Source organism: Ctenopharyngodon idella, chromosome 24 (assembly GCF_019924925.1).
Source record: "Ctenopharyngodon idella isolate HZGC_01 chromosome 24, HZGC01, whole genome shotgun sequence".
NCBI lineage: Eukaryota > Metazoa > Chordata > Actinopteri > Cypriniformes > Xenocyprididae > Ctenopharyngodon > Ctenopharyngodon idella.
This window is the reverse complement of record NC_067243.1, coordinates 16,221,534-16,236,010: the sequence shown is the minus strand read 5'-3', so window position 1 is coordinate 16,236,010 and position 14,477 is coordinate 16,221,534. Positions and strand designations below refer to the sequence as shown.

At 38.8% G+C, this 14,477-nt stretch overlaps 1 protein-coding gene across 1 annotated transcript in view; it reads left to right on the top strand.

Moving 5' to 3' along the window:
* Positions 1-222: 222 nt before the first annotated feature.
* Positions 223-14,477, top strand: part of met (MET proto-oncogene, receptor tyrosine kinase) — a 64,803-nt gene continuing 50,548 nt past the window's right edge. The window contains exons 1-2 of the mRNA XM_051883412.1: positions 223-559; positions 3,349-4,540. Coding sequence (XP_051739372.1) covers positions 3,359-4,540 — 1,182 coding nt within the window. The 5' untranslated portion in view covers positions 223-559; positions 3,349-3,358. The remainder of the gene's footprint in view (positions 560-3,348; positions 4,541-14,477) is intronic.

Below are 14,477 nucleotides of genomic sequence, written 5' to 3'. Positions count from 1 at the left end.
CAAATAGCCTGCAGCCAGGGCGTACAATAGAATAAAAAAAATAGTAATAATAATATCGAAAGATCGAAATAAACATTTAAAAAAAAAAAAACATTAAAATGCTTACAAATATTACCACTATTATGTTTTGTTTATGGAACTTAGCAGCAGCCAATCATCGGACTCCGTTACTCCACCGCCAGTGACGTAACTGTCAGTGATCTGACTGCGCTCTGCTCACCTGAGAGACCCATTCCATCCAATGGCACGCGCACCGTGGAGTAACGACCCGCAGCGTTTGCGCAGAATACAACAACAAACCTTTTAAACTGATGTGACCCATTCAGAGAGTGAGTCACCCGAGTGCACATTCTCCAAGTGAGTGATTACGGTGCTGCGGAGAGGAGGAGAAAGAGCGGGCAACTTTTTACAGAAAGCGCGCAGAAACTCACCGCCGCATCCCATCTCGAGACTGCTGGCATCCGCCAGAAACAGCGCGCGCGCACCTAGAGCGAACCGGACCGTTAAAAGATGTGATTATTTTCCTTTTCTGTCTCAGACAGGTGTCTTTATTTTACAGGTGAGTGAGCGTTTGCTTTATTTCTGAATGTTTATAGCATGGTTAAAAAAAGTATTACGGAAGGTTATTCCTTGTTATTAAAGTTTAGTTGTTGTTAGCCTATTAAAATACGTTTCTTGTTTTTGATTTGCTAGGAAATTTAGTTGAACGGTTTTCATGGAATTGTCTGGAAGGTGTGCGTTTAGCTGTTGACAGTGTGAGTCATTATAAATCTGTAGGTTTCCATGAAACCCAGTTAAGAAAACTGAAGCTTTTGTTTAGTTTTTGTTCAGTTTAGGAACGTAATATCTGGAAATGCAGACGTGTTTATGTCTAAACACTTTAATTTTTTCCTGGGGTTGCAGTCATTTGAGTGCCAAAATGAGTCGGCTCAATTTCTGAGAAAAATATTGGTCTGCAGACACTTAAGATTTGGCCAAAAACTCACATATTTTGGTAAATGTTAATATGTTTCATAAGCTCGTTTTCATGGGAGATACAAACAGTAAAACTGAACAACATGGAAATGCATTATGTAAGTCCCAGTGCGTTGTAAAATATTAATGAATAATAATTATCTGAGGTATTTTTTCTGTTCCTGCTCTTTCAAGGGGAATCATCCAAGAGAACAGTTTTTGAAGCACTTTTGAGTGAGGATCCTTAGTGTGCCAAGCATTGTTATTGCACTTGAATATGAAAGCTTGTTTATCAGATGCTGTATATAGGTCAACAGCAAGAAAACTGACTGAATATTTCTTAAAGGACAGAAAGTGCAACAGTTCTTCAGTCTCACACTGTTAGACCTCGCAGAGACCTATAAGTGCTACTCAACGTACTTCAATTGCTTAGATAACAGTAAGGGTGAATCCCATATTCCCTAGCTCTGCCGCTCTCTCCCTCTCAACCTTAAAAGCGACCTCCTGGAGGAATAGCGTTTAAGTACACCAACAATAAATCACTTCTCCGGCGTCTGCAGCCTACCAGGCTTAATTGAGTTTATCAACCACTCCCTTGAGAACGCTGTCTAAAGTTAGACTTGTCACCGCAGTGCACTCAGTGTAGGCTGACTCTTTGATGATTCGCCTCTTCTGGTACACGGACACAAAAGTGCCTTCCAAGTCATAGGCACAAGGATCGTTTAGAGTTGCCCTCTTTCTTTTATCCATGGATTTGTCATACTCAGTGAGTGGTGAATTATTGAGGCTTCTACAATGCAAGGAAACTAGTGATATCATTGTTGTTGCAGTGCGTGTGGCCGTGATTTACAAGTGTCATTTGTTCGGAGTAGCTTGTCTTGGTTCATAAAGCTTTTGTGTCCTTGTGTTTTGTGCACTTAATGGATTCTATATATAGAATGAGAATTCTCACAAAAATGCTATTTGTTTTAACCCTAACAAATTTAGCCTGCAGTATCTTATTTGATACGCATTTTTAAGGCCTTCAAATTAACAACACGAGCAAAACTTGTACACTATCTGACTTCTGCCCTCTGATTGATAGTTTGTAATTTTCCCTGCAACAATGAAAACTATGGTTTTGACAGTAAAACTAAGCATTTAAATATCATCTTAAAGGATTAGTTCACCCAAAAATACTCATTACTACCCATTAATTACTCACCCTCATGTTGTTCCACACCCGTAAGACCTTCATTCATCTTCAAAACACAAATTAAGATATTTTTGATAAAATCCGATGGCTCAGTGAGGCCTGCATTGCCAGCAAGATAATTAACACTTTCAATGCCCAGAAAGCTACTAAAGACGTATTTAAAACAGTTCATGTGACTACAGTGGTTCAACCTTAATGTTATGAAACAACGAGAATAATTTTTGTGTGCCAAAAAAACAAAATAACGACTTTATTCAACAATATCTGGTGATGGGAGATTTCAAAACACTGCTTCATGAAGCTTCGAAGCGTTACGAATCTTTTGTTTCGAATCAGTGGTTCGGAGCGTGTTTCAAACTGCCAAAGTCACGTGAACTATTGAAATTTCGAAACACTTATGATGTAATAAAGCCTCATTTACTGAAATCATGTGATTTTGGCGCTCTGAACCACTGATTCGAAACAAAAGATTTGTAAAGCTTCGAAGCTTCATGAAGCAGTGTTTTGAAATCGTCCATCACTAGATATTGTTGAATAAAGTCATTATTTTGTTTTTTTTGGAGTATTTTCGTCGCTTTTTAACATTAAGGTTGAACCACTGTAGTCACATAAACTGTTTTAAATATGTTTTAGTACCTTTATGGGCATTTGAAAGTGTAAATTATCTTGCTGGCAATGACTGAGCCATCGGATTTTATCAAAAATATCTTAATTTGTGTTCGTAATTTGAAAATGAAGGTCTTACGAGTGTGGAACGACATGAGTGTGAGTAATTAATGACAGAATTTTCATTTTTGGGTGAACTAACCCTTTAATAAGACATTATAGCGAAATATAGAGTGATAACTTATATTTAAAAGCATCTTATTTAAATAGTAAAGATCTCATTTATTTCAATTACAAGATACTTGAATTCCATCATACTTTTTGGCCATATAAATAACAGCAACTGCACCAAATTGCATATTTTTTGCACAGTGTTTGTTGGTCCTAGACTGTGAGCTCCATATTTTCACCGTATTAAAGCCTGATGTATCAAATATGGGACAAAACATGAAACACATGCAAACTTTTTTAGATTAAAAAATTATTTGTCTAAAGATTTCATTTCAAAAAATTAGATTTTTATGATTTTTATTTCATATATGAGGCTTTAAACTGTTAATATACTCAATAAATGTTGTCTTTTTCCTCCGCAGAAGAACAAAGATGAGAATTCACTATTCTGAAGCCACTTGCATCCTCATCATCCTTCAAACGCTGTGGTGGGGCTTGAATAGTCAATGTGAGGAACCAATTGAAAGCTCCAAACTCGACCTCTCGGTGACCTATGACCTTCCTCACTTTGTGTCTGACACTCCCATCCAGAAGCTGTTGGAATACAATGGAACTGTGTACGTAGGTGCCGTCAATAAGCTTTATGCTCTATCAAAAGACCTCAAGCAGATACATGAGTATTATACCGGACCGGTCTCCGAGGGTCCAGATTGCTCGGTGCCAAAACCATGCTTTGTTTGCGAAGACAAGCCCACCAACACAAACAACACCAATATGGCCCTGGTGATGGAGACGTTCTACGACCTTGAGCTCTTCAGCTGTGGTTCGGTTGGGAACGGTGTCTGCACCCGTTACCTGTTAGAGGACGGACCCCTGGATACGGATGTAACTTGCATGTATTCGGAGAAAAACAAAGGCAGCAGCCACGGTTGCCCAGACTGCCTAGCAGGACCCTCAGGCACGCAGATCCTCAACGTGATGAGCAGCGGTGTTGTGAGGTTCTTCGTAGCCAATTCTGAGCCTCTTGATATGACCGGCCCGCGTCTCCACCACACCATCTCCGTCAGGAAGATGCGAGAGACTCAAGATGGCTTTGAGTTCTTTTCCGAGCAATCCTACATGGACTTGGCCCCAGGGCTGCGTGGGAACTACCCGCTACGCTACGTCTACTCCTTCCAGAGTGGTCCATATGCTTATTTTCTCACCGTCCAACGAGAAGGTGGAGGCTCAAATGCCTTCCACACGAGGATCGTACGCATGTGCTCTTCGGATCCTGAGATCCTGCGCTATGTAGAAATGCCCTTTGAGTGCATTTACTCTGAGCGAAGAAGGAAGAAGCGCTCGGCCCAGGTGGTTTTCAATGTTCTCCAGGCTGCACATGTGGCCAAAGTCGGCTATGACTTTCAGCAGGAGATGGGCCTGAAAGAAGGAGAGGACGTGCTGTTTGCTGCCTTTGCCCGCAGCAAACCTGACTCACCGGAGCCCACCGCCAGCTCTGCCGTTTGCCTTATCTCCATTACGGACATCAATAACTTCTTCAGGGATTTCATTCAGAAGGGATACACGAGGAAGCTCTATCACTTTCCAGGGTCAGAAGAGAAAACCTTCAACCAGGTAAGAGGTTTCAATCAAATCATGCATTTTCTCCAGTCAATTTTAGCTAACACGACCCGTTCAAAACATTGCCCATTTAAGAGCAAATCTGACTTCTTGTCAGCCCAATTGCTTGTCTTTATCCTCTGGCCATCATAAATCACTGACCCTCTTCGTCTTTTTTACTTATCCATCACCATTTGTTGGATCAATCAGTAAATCATGCTGATCAATAAATGACACAAATTTAACTGCTGACGACTCCCTGTGGGCCTGTCAATAATTCAGGGCTATTACTTCCCAGAGTTCATTACAAAACATAGTCATACATCGCTCTGATCTGCATAGTAAGACACAGTGCTTAATGTTTTGTATATGTAAAGACAGTATGGGTCATTGACAAATAAGGTTTTTAAAAGTGTAAAAAAACATAATGGAGATATAATTAATTTTGAAGTTATATTAAGTGTTAACAATGAGATTATGTGGTTTTTCCTAATCAATTAACACTGCTGGTTTAACCAAAATTTCGGTTTTACCGAATGACACTTTTGGTTATACCGAATGACGATGTTTTCAAACAATGCTAACATGTTGATGTCTAGCTAGCTAGCAAAAGGATAATCAAACCTTTTATATTTAGTACAAGTTTTTAATGCAATTACAACATTTTCCATGTTTTATAGCGGTTGTACCGAATTTCGGGACATGCGTATGAGCAAGTGAAAACTTTAATTTTTCAAAATAGTTAAGAGAGAGTTAGTTACTTTTCTTCACCACAATGTGGTCCTTTGCAGGTGTCTGAATGATGCCAAATCCTGTCACATGATATTGACCACATGACTCGATCCAAAATGGTCCCTTTATATTGGTTACGCCGAATGACATCAATGAAATTCATTTTTCCGGACATTCTTTCTCATAACAAAGCAACGACTTCTACACATAATTTTAATACCATTTTGCACTATGTTGATAAATGATGTTATAAAATCATGCCAGAATAAAAAATATGTACATTTATTTCATTTTAAGATATTTTAATCACAAATGAAATGGCTGTATTGGCCTTTGGACAGTTAAACCGAATGACCTTTTGACACTTCAAAATCTCTAAAATACCTTTTATATGTAGCAAAATATAATTATAAAAATATAATTTGCCTTTGGACAAAAAAATGACCTGTCACGTCATTGACCCATATACAAACATGTCTAGATGTTTGGGAACTACTAAAGCTGGACAGTGGACAGCATGGTACAAAAGGGGAATGGAAAAAGGCTGGGTATCAATACAGATTTAGAGAGTTGATTCTGATTTGCAAGCTCTTAATTCAAATTGAAAAAGTAATGCATTACTTTATTAGTTACCTGAAAAAAGTCATCTGATTACGTGACTCAAGTTACTTGTAATGCGTCACCAATAAATATTTATTGTGTAAAACTCTTAATATGACAATGTGTGAGCACTTCAGTTATAAACTCAGTGGCGTAGATTCAAATGAAGATCGCAAATCTAAAAATCTAGGTTTGTTTGAGGTCCATGTGAATCAGGCTTGTTTAACAACCATTACTCAACTCATGCTGTCCGTTCTCTGCACTTTTCTATTTGCTTGTGTGTTGTCTTATCAGAGTCCATACAGCGGGAAAGCCCAGATCACTACCCAGCAGGTGTTCTTCAACTGTCTCTAACAGTCTTTGTACTGGACGCTTTAGCAGTTCATATGGGCCAGACTGGAGCGGCTGGCCTCGTCCCAAAGTCACAGAGCTCTCCAGTCTGGTGTAGTTGCTTCAGTGCCCTGAACTTTATCTGGCCAAACTCACAAAGTGCACTCAGTCATTTATTACAGCAGAAGATCTGCAGACTGAAGCACTTAAGTCATTTTTAAATATTTTCATTCTGTGGATCCTTGATCCAAACATCTGTTCAAAGTCAGCTGCGATTCTATCAGTTTTCATTATGTAGATGCACAATAGCTTAAATGGCAATAGCAGTTGGAAGATATTTCCCAAGGCGTCTTAGAAGAAGTGTTTACTTACAGCTTTGAAAGGTCTGAACATCTTTTGAAAGGGATGTGCGCCTGTTTCCAATACGGTTTTTGTCCATTAGTGTGTGACAGGACCGTAACCACCATAGACATTGAGTCCCTCCCAATGATTAGAAATGGCCAAATTGTCCCCCCCAGTATTTGAAATTCTTGCACTGCACTCCATTACACAGCACTCAACTTTGTTGTTAGAATGACAAAAACTTAAAAAAAAACATTTTTAGCCTGGTCTGCCTCAGTGGTCTAACAGTACTCGTCAATGTCAAAATGATTGAGATGGCCAATCAAATCAAAGTAGGCGGGGTTTACTGTTCACAGAAGCAGTGCGTGAATTCCGCTGCGAAGCGTCAGTTTAATGTTGAAAGAGAGTGAGGTAAGATGTAAATAGCGAAACATTTAATACATGTCAGCTGTTTTACGATAAAAATGTTAAACGACCGACAGTAACATTCAGTGATGGAAACTACTCAACTTTTTCCCCTCAAATGTGGCCGTTTTGAATTGAAAATTTACGTGAGTGTGATGAGACCAGAAATGTTTTGTGTTTTCGAAATATTAGGCATTCAAATAAAAGTGCATTTTTGCATATTTTAATGCAAATATTATTTGCAAATAGTTCAAAATGATTATTTCTCAACTAGAATTAGACCTACAATTTCCTTCACTGTTTCTTTATGCTTTAAAAGAATTGGTCCCCCCCCAATGTTCAAGACATGGTTACGGCCTTGGTGTGTGAATGTGTGATTTTGCGCTTGTTTGTTTTGGGTGTGTATGTCTGAGTGCGTTAAGGCCAATGACAAATCATAGTGCCATCGTTGAGAATTATGATACCGGTAAGCATATGTTATGCAGAGTCTGTCTTATCACCCTATAAAGGGGCAATTGACGCAGTGTCATAAAACAATTAGGCTACATTGTAAATTGATCCCAATATCTCGTTTTTGCTCTTAGACAACCGACTCCACAAACTGGTCTCCAACATCTCCTGCCTTTATGTGGAAACATTGCGCATCTGACACTGTGCTTCAGTTTTGATTGAATTTAGCCTTGTTTTCCTGTTTTATTTGTTAATGTGGAGCCAAAGTTATTTGAATATCATATCAGATAAATCACCAAAGTCTGTAATAGACTCTTACCCTTCGAGAGAAAGACACCATAGCTTTCAGACTTCACCCAAGCTCTTAAAATTATCGATCGGCCAGTCTGCTCTAGCTCAGCAATATTCGTTAATAAAACAGACAGAAATATAGTCCTTATTGTTTGGAATAATGGACATATCCGAATTGGAACCACCCCAACAAACCCAGGGCCCCCCGTCTTGAAAGAGCAAAGGGGAGGGGGACACTTGAGACCGGCAATAACAAACAGCCACATTTAAGGTCAAAATTATCATTAGATTACAATTGATCAGGGGAACAACTGGCAAATGCTGATTACTTTAAAATTGAATCTGAAGCTTGATTGATTGCCGCCTGTAATATAATTCCTAAAGAGGGACTTTTGATCGACAGCCATTTTAATTATTACCGCCATTGTGGCTAAATGAACATGCTTTGAGATGGCAAGTCTAAAAGTGTAAAGAAAAGCAAAAAGGTAGTGCATTGATTTTTAACTTAGTTCGTGCACATTTTCCCACTTCTTTTTGACTGTGAATTAGCAAATATCAATGTAAATCAGATACTTTTAGCTGTTTCATAATAGTGTGTTTTGGTCATGTAAGAACAGGGTGACACGCTAATGCACTGTACTTAGCACTTATAAAAAGCATACGTGCTGCGGCCTGCTTATGCCCAGATGTGTTTGCGCAAAAACGGCAAAACCTAGATCATTTATAGGCCACGGTTTCAGCTCTGGGAGGAGCAAAATCATGCTGAAAGACAATGTACTTGTTGTATCCTGTCTCAGCTGTGATAAGCTACCTGCATGGTTGCGTTTCTGTGCATACGTATACATGTATAAGAAATGTATTTTATGTGGGTGAGTTGAGGTTTGTACTAAGGCATTAAGTCACCCTGAATCATTTCTGGCAAAAGCACACAAACGCAGGCACGTACACGTCACAGACCGACAGCTCAGACCAAGGGGCAGGTGGAAGTGTGCAGCTGTGTGTTTTCTCAAAATGTCAAGCCCCTGCAGTGAGCTCATGTTGGCAGCCTTGCCCTGGCGGGAAACCTGCGTGACTTTAGACCATAATGTTAGCTAGAGGAGACCGGACAGCTGGCATCCAGGTGCGAACTGCTCGTCTCATCTACATCTGGGGATGAGAGCACCTGTGGGGATGTGTCCTGACTTTCATGCCCTTATTTTTGCTGTGTTAAGTTTTCTGTGTCTAAAAAGTCTTCTTTATATTTACATACACTGCCATTAAAAATTTGGGGGTTGGTAAGATTTGTTTATTGGAGGAAATTAATTGTTTTTTTATTCAGCAAGGATGAATTAAATTGAGCAAATATGGCTCTGCAGCTGCTCTGTTCAGTGAGTGGCTGAGAGGAGCAGCAGCACATTCTGTAGTGCGCACGGCATCTGTTATATGTGAATGAACGAGCTACACATGAGCACACAGTGTTTCCACAAACCAATCACTTATCTGCTTCTCCTTTGTTTTATATTTAAATAATTTAGTTTGATCGTTTTGATTTCCATTCTTCTCGTGTGCTTATCACTTATACTACTCTATCACAGAGCTTAAATATAGGAAATGAGAACAGCTTTATTGGACATTCGGCTATATTATATTATACTAAAATACAGTTTGTGAGCACATTAGGAGAGAAAACATTAGGCGGGCTATGAATAAGTAGTAAATTAGGAGCTAACTGAGGCAAAAGTTGTAGTTAATAGTGAATACATGTTCCCATATGCTGACGTGTTACTGGCAGGTAAAATGCAAGTACGACGTGATGACGTCACAAATATGCTAATTTACGCATGACATCATCTAGCGACTTTTTGGGCAGGCTTTAGCTATTTTCCTCTAAAAATAGTTGGCAACGCTGACCCTGCTGCCAGATTTAAACTGTGCTTTGGCGGTGAGACAGACGTGCTCAGCGCTTGTCATATATCACAACTATACAAGGTTTTCAGCCACATAATGTTTTTTTTTTTTAAGGTTTCAGACATTTAAATACGCATAAGCACCAGTAAAACAATACAATTAGAGTTTATAAAATACACACTGATGTCAGACATCAGTGGAAGCAGCAAAAACAATCCATTCAAATATAATTTGCCGACATTTATTCATATCAGACACACATAATGGGCCTAAGTAACTATAAAGTTTACTCTACTATTCTTCCAGTTCACCAGCCACTTACTTGCATGTATTTCGGGAGAAACTGATGAATTCACGTGCTGTAAATCCTACTGACAGGACTACGGGGCAAACTAAGATAGCAGCGTCCATCTCGCGTTATAGATCAAGATAAAGATAATTTATAAAGGTTTTTAAACGACAAAACACACTCACTTACACATATTTAAGAATGGGAATATCAGATAGTTGACATGGTAAGCAAGTTTGTGAATATTTTAAATAAAAAAGGAAAAACAAAGCAATCCATCTGTCAAACAGTGTTATTGTGGCTGCGGTGTTACGTGACAAGCATGACACATCGGCATGAGAACAATAAGGGCAAACGTTCTAAAATAACAGTCGCCTTAAAAAAACTCACGCTGGGGGGTCAGCTAGAATATTTTAAACTCACGCTTGAAAGGGTTAAATAAATTTTGTTCTATTGAACTTTCTCTTCATCAAAGAATCCTGGAAAAATGTATCAGTTTCCATAAAAATATTAAGCATAATAATAATAATAAGCTGTTTTCAAGATTGATAGTAATAAGAAATGTTTCGTGTGCACCAAATCAGCATATTAAGATTCATTTCTGAAGTAGCACTGAAAACTGGAGTAATGGCTGCAGAAAATTTGGCTTTTCCACCACAGGAATAAAGTACATTTTAAAACACACTAAAATAGAAAATAGTAACTTTATAAAAAAAAAAAAAAAATTGAAGTAAAAAATTTGTACCCAAACTTTTGAATGGTAATGTATACTAAGAAAATGCAGCAAAATTGCATATTTAAAAATATTATTATATTATACAATGAATATATTAGGGATGGGCATTTTTGTCAGTTTTTAATTTCGAGTACTGATATGTCTTAAAAATGAGTACTCGGGGGCAGGGCGTGTGCACGGGGTGGGGTGTGTCCGTCATGGTGATTAAAGGGATAGTTCAGCCAAAAATGAAAATTTGATGTTTATCTGCTTACCCCCAGGGCATCCAAGATGTAGGTGACTTTGTTTCTTCAGTAGAACACAAATGATGATTTTTAACTCCAACCGTTGCTGTCTGTCAGTCGTATAATGCTTGTCAATGGGAACTCCATCTATAAGAGTCAAAAAAACATGCACAGACAAATCCAAATTAAACCCTGCGGCTCATGACGACACATTGATGTCCTAAGACAGGAAACGATTGGTTTGTGCGAGAAACCGAACACTATTTTTTATCATTTTTCACCTCTAAAACACCACTATGTCCAACTGCCTTGCGCATCCGGTTGGTGAGGTCTGATCGCGCTCTGATGACGGAACATATATATAGATGGAGTTCCCATTGACAAGCATTATATGACTGACAGACCACAACGGTTGGAGTTAAAAATCATCATTTGTGTTCTGCTGAAGAAACAAAGTCACCTACATCTTGGATGCCCTGGGGGTAAGCAGATAAACATCAAATTTTCATTTTTGGGTGAACTATCCCTTTAAGAGAAATATTTTAATAAATTTTTGTAACAGTGTTTTAATGTTGACAAATAAAAATGACATGAAAATGTCTATAAAAAATATTACTAAAAAAACACTGCTAGACTATCAATAAAATGCGTGTTTTAGAAAAAGAGACATCTAAAAGGAATAGCTGCGTGAGATGAAGCTGAAACTGAAGCCCGTTCTACAGTATATGACACCCTAAATGAGATTAATCAGATATATACACAACATAAACGTAACATTGCGATTTGTATTGGTTTTCCATTTACCTAAGAAAACCTGGCAAACTACTTAACCAACCTGTCTGAGAACTAAAAAGATGGGAGAAATAAAACAAACACTTTCTTTGAAAAACTAAAATCTGAATGTTTATTGTACTAAAATCGTACTGATATGTGTATGTGTGTGTATATGTACTGTATGTGTGTTGTTGTTTTTTCTTCATGCCCTTGGACTGTTTTCCTGCTCTTCCCGCATATGTGTGTCTTAAAAACTCCCATAAAGCAGTTAAGCATACAACTGATAAACGCTTGCGCTCACAATCTGTCCTTTGCATATAAACAAACATAAGATTGGCTAGTACTCCACTGTTTACGTCAGTTTTACTGCACCACAGCTTCCTCCTTCGTTGTTTTAATGACTGGCCCATATTTAACGCATCCTTCAGGCATGAAATACTTGTCGGTGCTCTCTAGGCTTAATTCAGAAACATGTGTAAGTGTCAGGTGAAGGGAAAGATTGCTTTGGTGAGGCTGATGAGTCAGTGGCCCAGAGGCATGTTGATCCCTCTCTGGCATCCACCATACCAGATTACTTCTCTTCCTCATTTTTTTTTACTCCCTCCAGTAATTTCCTGCTCTCCGGGTCTGCGAGCACGAGGTTTCATCAAAGAGCTCAATTTTGAAACCTCCATGTAAGGTTAAAGACAGTCTGACCAGATGTAAATCAAATACCCGCTGAAGCATTTAATGAGCCCGGTCAGGTTGGATATTCAATCAGCCCACACCACTAAACGACTGGAGTTGACCGGTCCAGACTAATTGTTTGGTGCAGTTCAAAGACCTCTACTAATTGTTTTGGCTTACACAGCAGGGACCACAAATAAACTCTTCTGGGTATGCTAGGACTCAGCCTCCCCCACTAGGTCAAAAGAACCATTACACTGTATTGCCCTGGTGCGAATGCCGACACAATGGTTCCATAGGATGCAGGCTTGAATGAATGTGTGCTTAAGTAATGGAACGGATTGGATTGGCCAGGAACTATTCTACTTTATCACCTGCTGAGAACTCAACAATGCACCGCAAATAAGAGCTTATCTGCGGCTGCCCTTCCAACTCATTCAGCACGTCAGTCAGATATTCCCAAGCTTATCCCCCAGTAGACACGGCCTGTGTGATCGCGTGAAAAGAGAGCAAGCTTTTACCTGATACCTGACTTGTGAGTTTTGTGGGGCATGACACCCAGTGTTTGGTCAGCTAATGGAGTGGACTTCAGGTGTCAGTCATGCAGGGTTCGAAGCAGTGTGAGTACACTCTAAAAAATGCTGGGTTAAAAACAACCCAAGCTGGGTTGAAAATGGACAAACCCAGCGGTTGGGTTAAATTTTTGCCCAACGTGCTGGGCAGTTTTATTTAACCCAACTATTGTTTAAAAATTACTGTATGGCTGGCTTAAAATGAACCCAAAATAGGTTGGAAATTAAAAATCAGACACATAATTACTTGAGGCAGCAATAATAATCAAAAGGTGAACATTTATTAATAAGCAATTTAATAAATGTTTATTGTTTAATTTTTATTCATTAAACTTATTAATGTTCATAAATGTTCATTTATTAAACATATTAATAAATGTTAATTTCCAACATATTTTGGGTTCATTTTAAGCAAGAAATACAGTAATTTTTAAACAATAGTCGAGTTAAACATTTAACCCAATCGCTGGGTTAAAACAACTCAATTGCTGGTCCATTTTCAACCCAAATTGGGCTGTTTTTAACACAGCATTTTTGTAGGTATGGGAATCAAAAGGAATTTCATGATTCTGGTTCTGACTCAGATTCTTAAAATTGGTATGAAGCAGAAGTTGCGATTGTCTTTTCTTCTCTACTGTGATGTCTATCCGAGTGAAACGGCATCTAAAATGAGAGGGCGGGACTTGATTTTGTCCTTCGGGAATTGATTGGATCGTTGGAAGTTGGGCGTTGCTAACAAAATGGAGGCAGATCTGAATGGCTGTTTGCAGTCAGTTGTGGCGGATTTCTCTCCACCGGACTCGCGAGCATCCTCACGTTACTGTAAGAACTTTATTTATTGAGGATGACGAGGACGATCAATGGCACTAAACAGCGCGAGAGAGACTGACGGTGCATGTCCGTTGGCGCGGAGCGAGCAGGGAAGAGCGAGTGTTTTCGGTTCATTCCTATGTAAGTTGAGCCTCACGTTCGCGCATAAGTTAAGCGTGACGCTCAACTTACCCCAGTTGAAGCATCAGCTTACCCCAGCAACAGCATTTACCCTTTACGTCACTGAATCTGCTAGCTCCGCCCTCGAGCCATAGCATGTGACAGAAAGAGACGATGAGTCGTTTTGAGGGGGAGGACAGGTTAATGTTTTTGATTAAAGATTACGTGGGCACATGAATTTAATGAAGTGCGTGGATAAGTTATTGATAATAAATACTACAAAATTCCATAAAAAAATAAGAATTGTCAATTTTGATTTCATGCCGACTTTAATGATTCCTGTTCCTTAATGGATTCATTAACATTTTTGAGAACAATTGAGAACAATGTATTGGTCTGTCACCAATAGATTGTTTCAGATTTTAGCAAATCATAAATGTAATACTGTTTCGGCAAAATGTGCATTAACACAGGGTTTTTATTGGCTTCTACTACTGTTTATCATTTACTGCACATTGTGATGTGAACAATAATTCAGTTAACAGTAAGCGATTCAGATTAAGTATGTAACCGCTCCGACTGATTCATACTAAAAGTATTCTGACTCACTGAAAAGATCCGGCTCATAAGATTCATTCATTCAAGAATCAGACTACACTGGTTCCATTGTATGTTTCTGATTCTTATGAACCATTTCTTTTTAGAGAGTCATTCAGGAACTGGA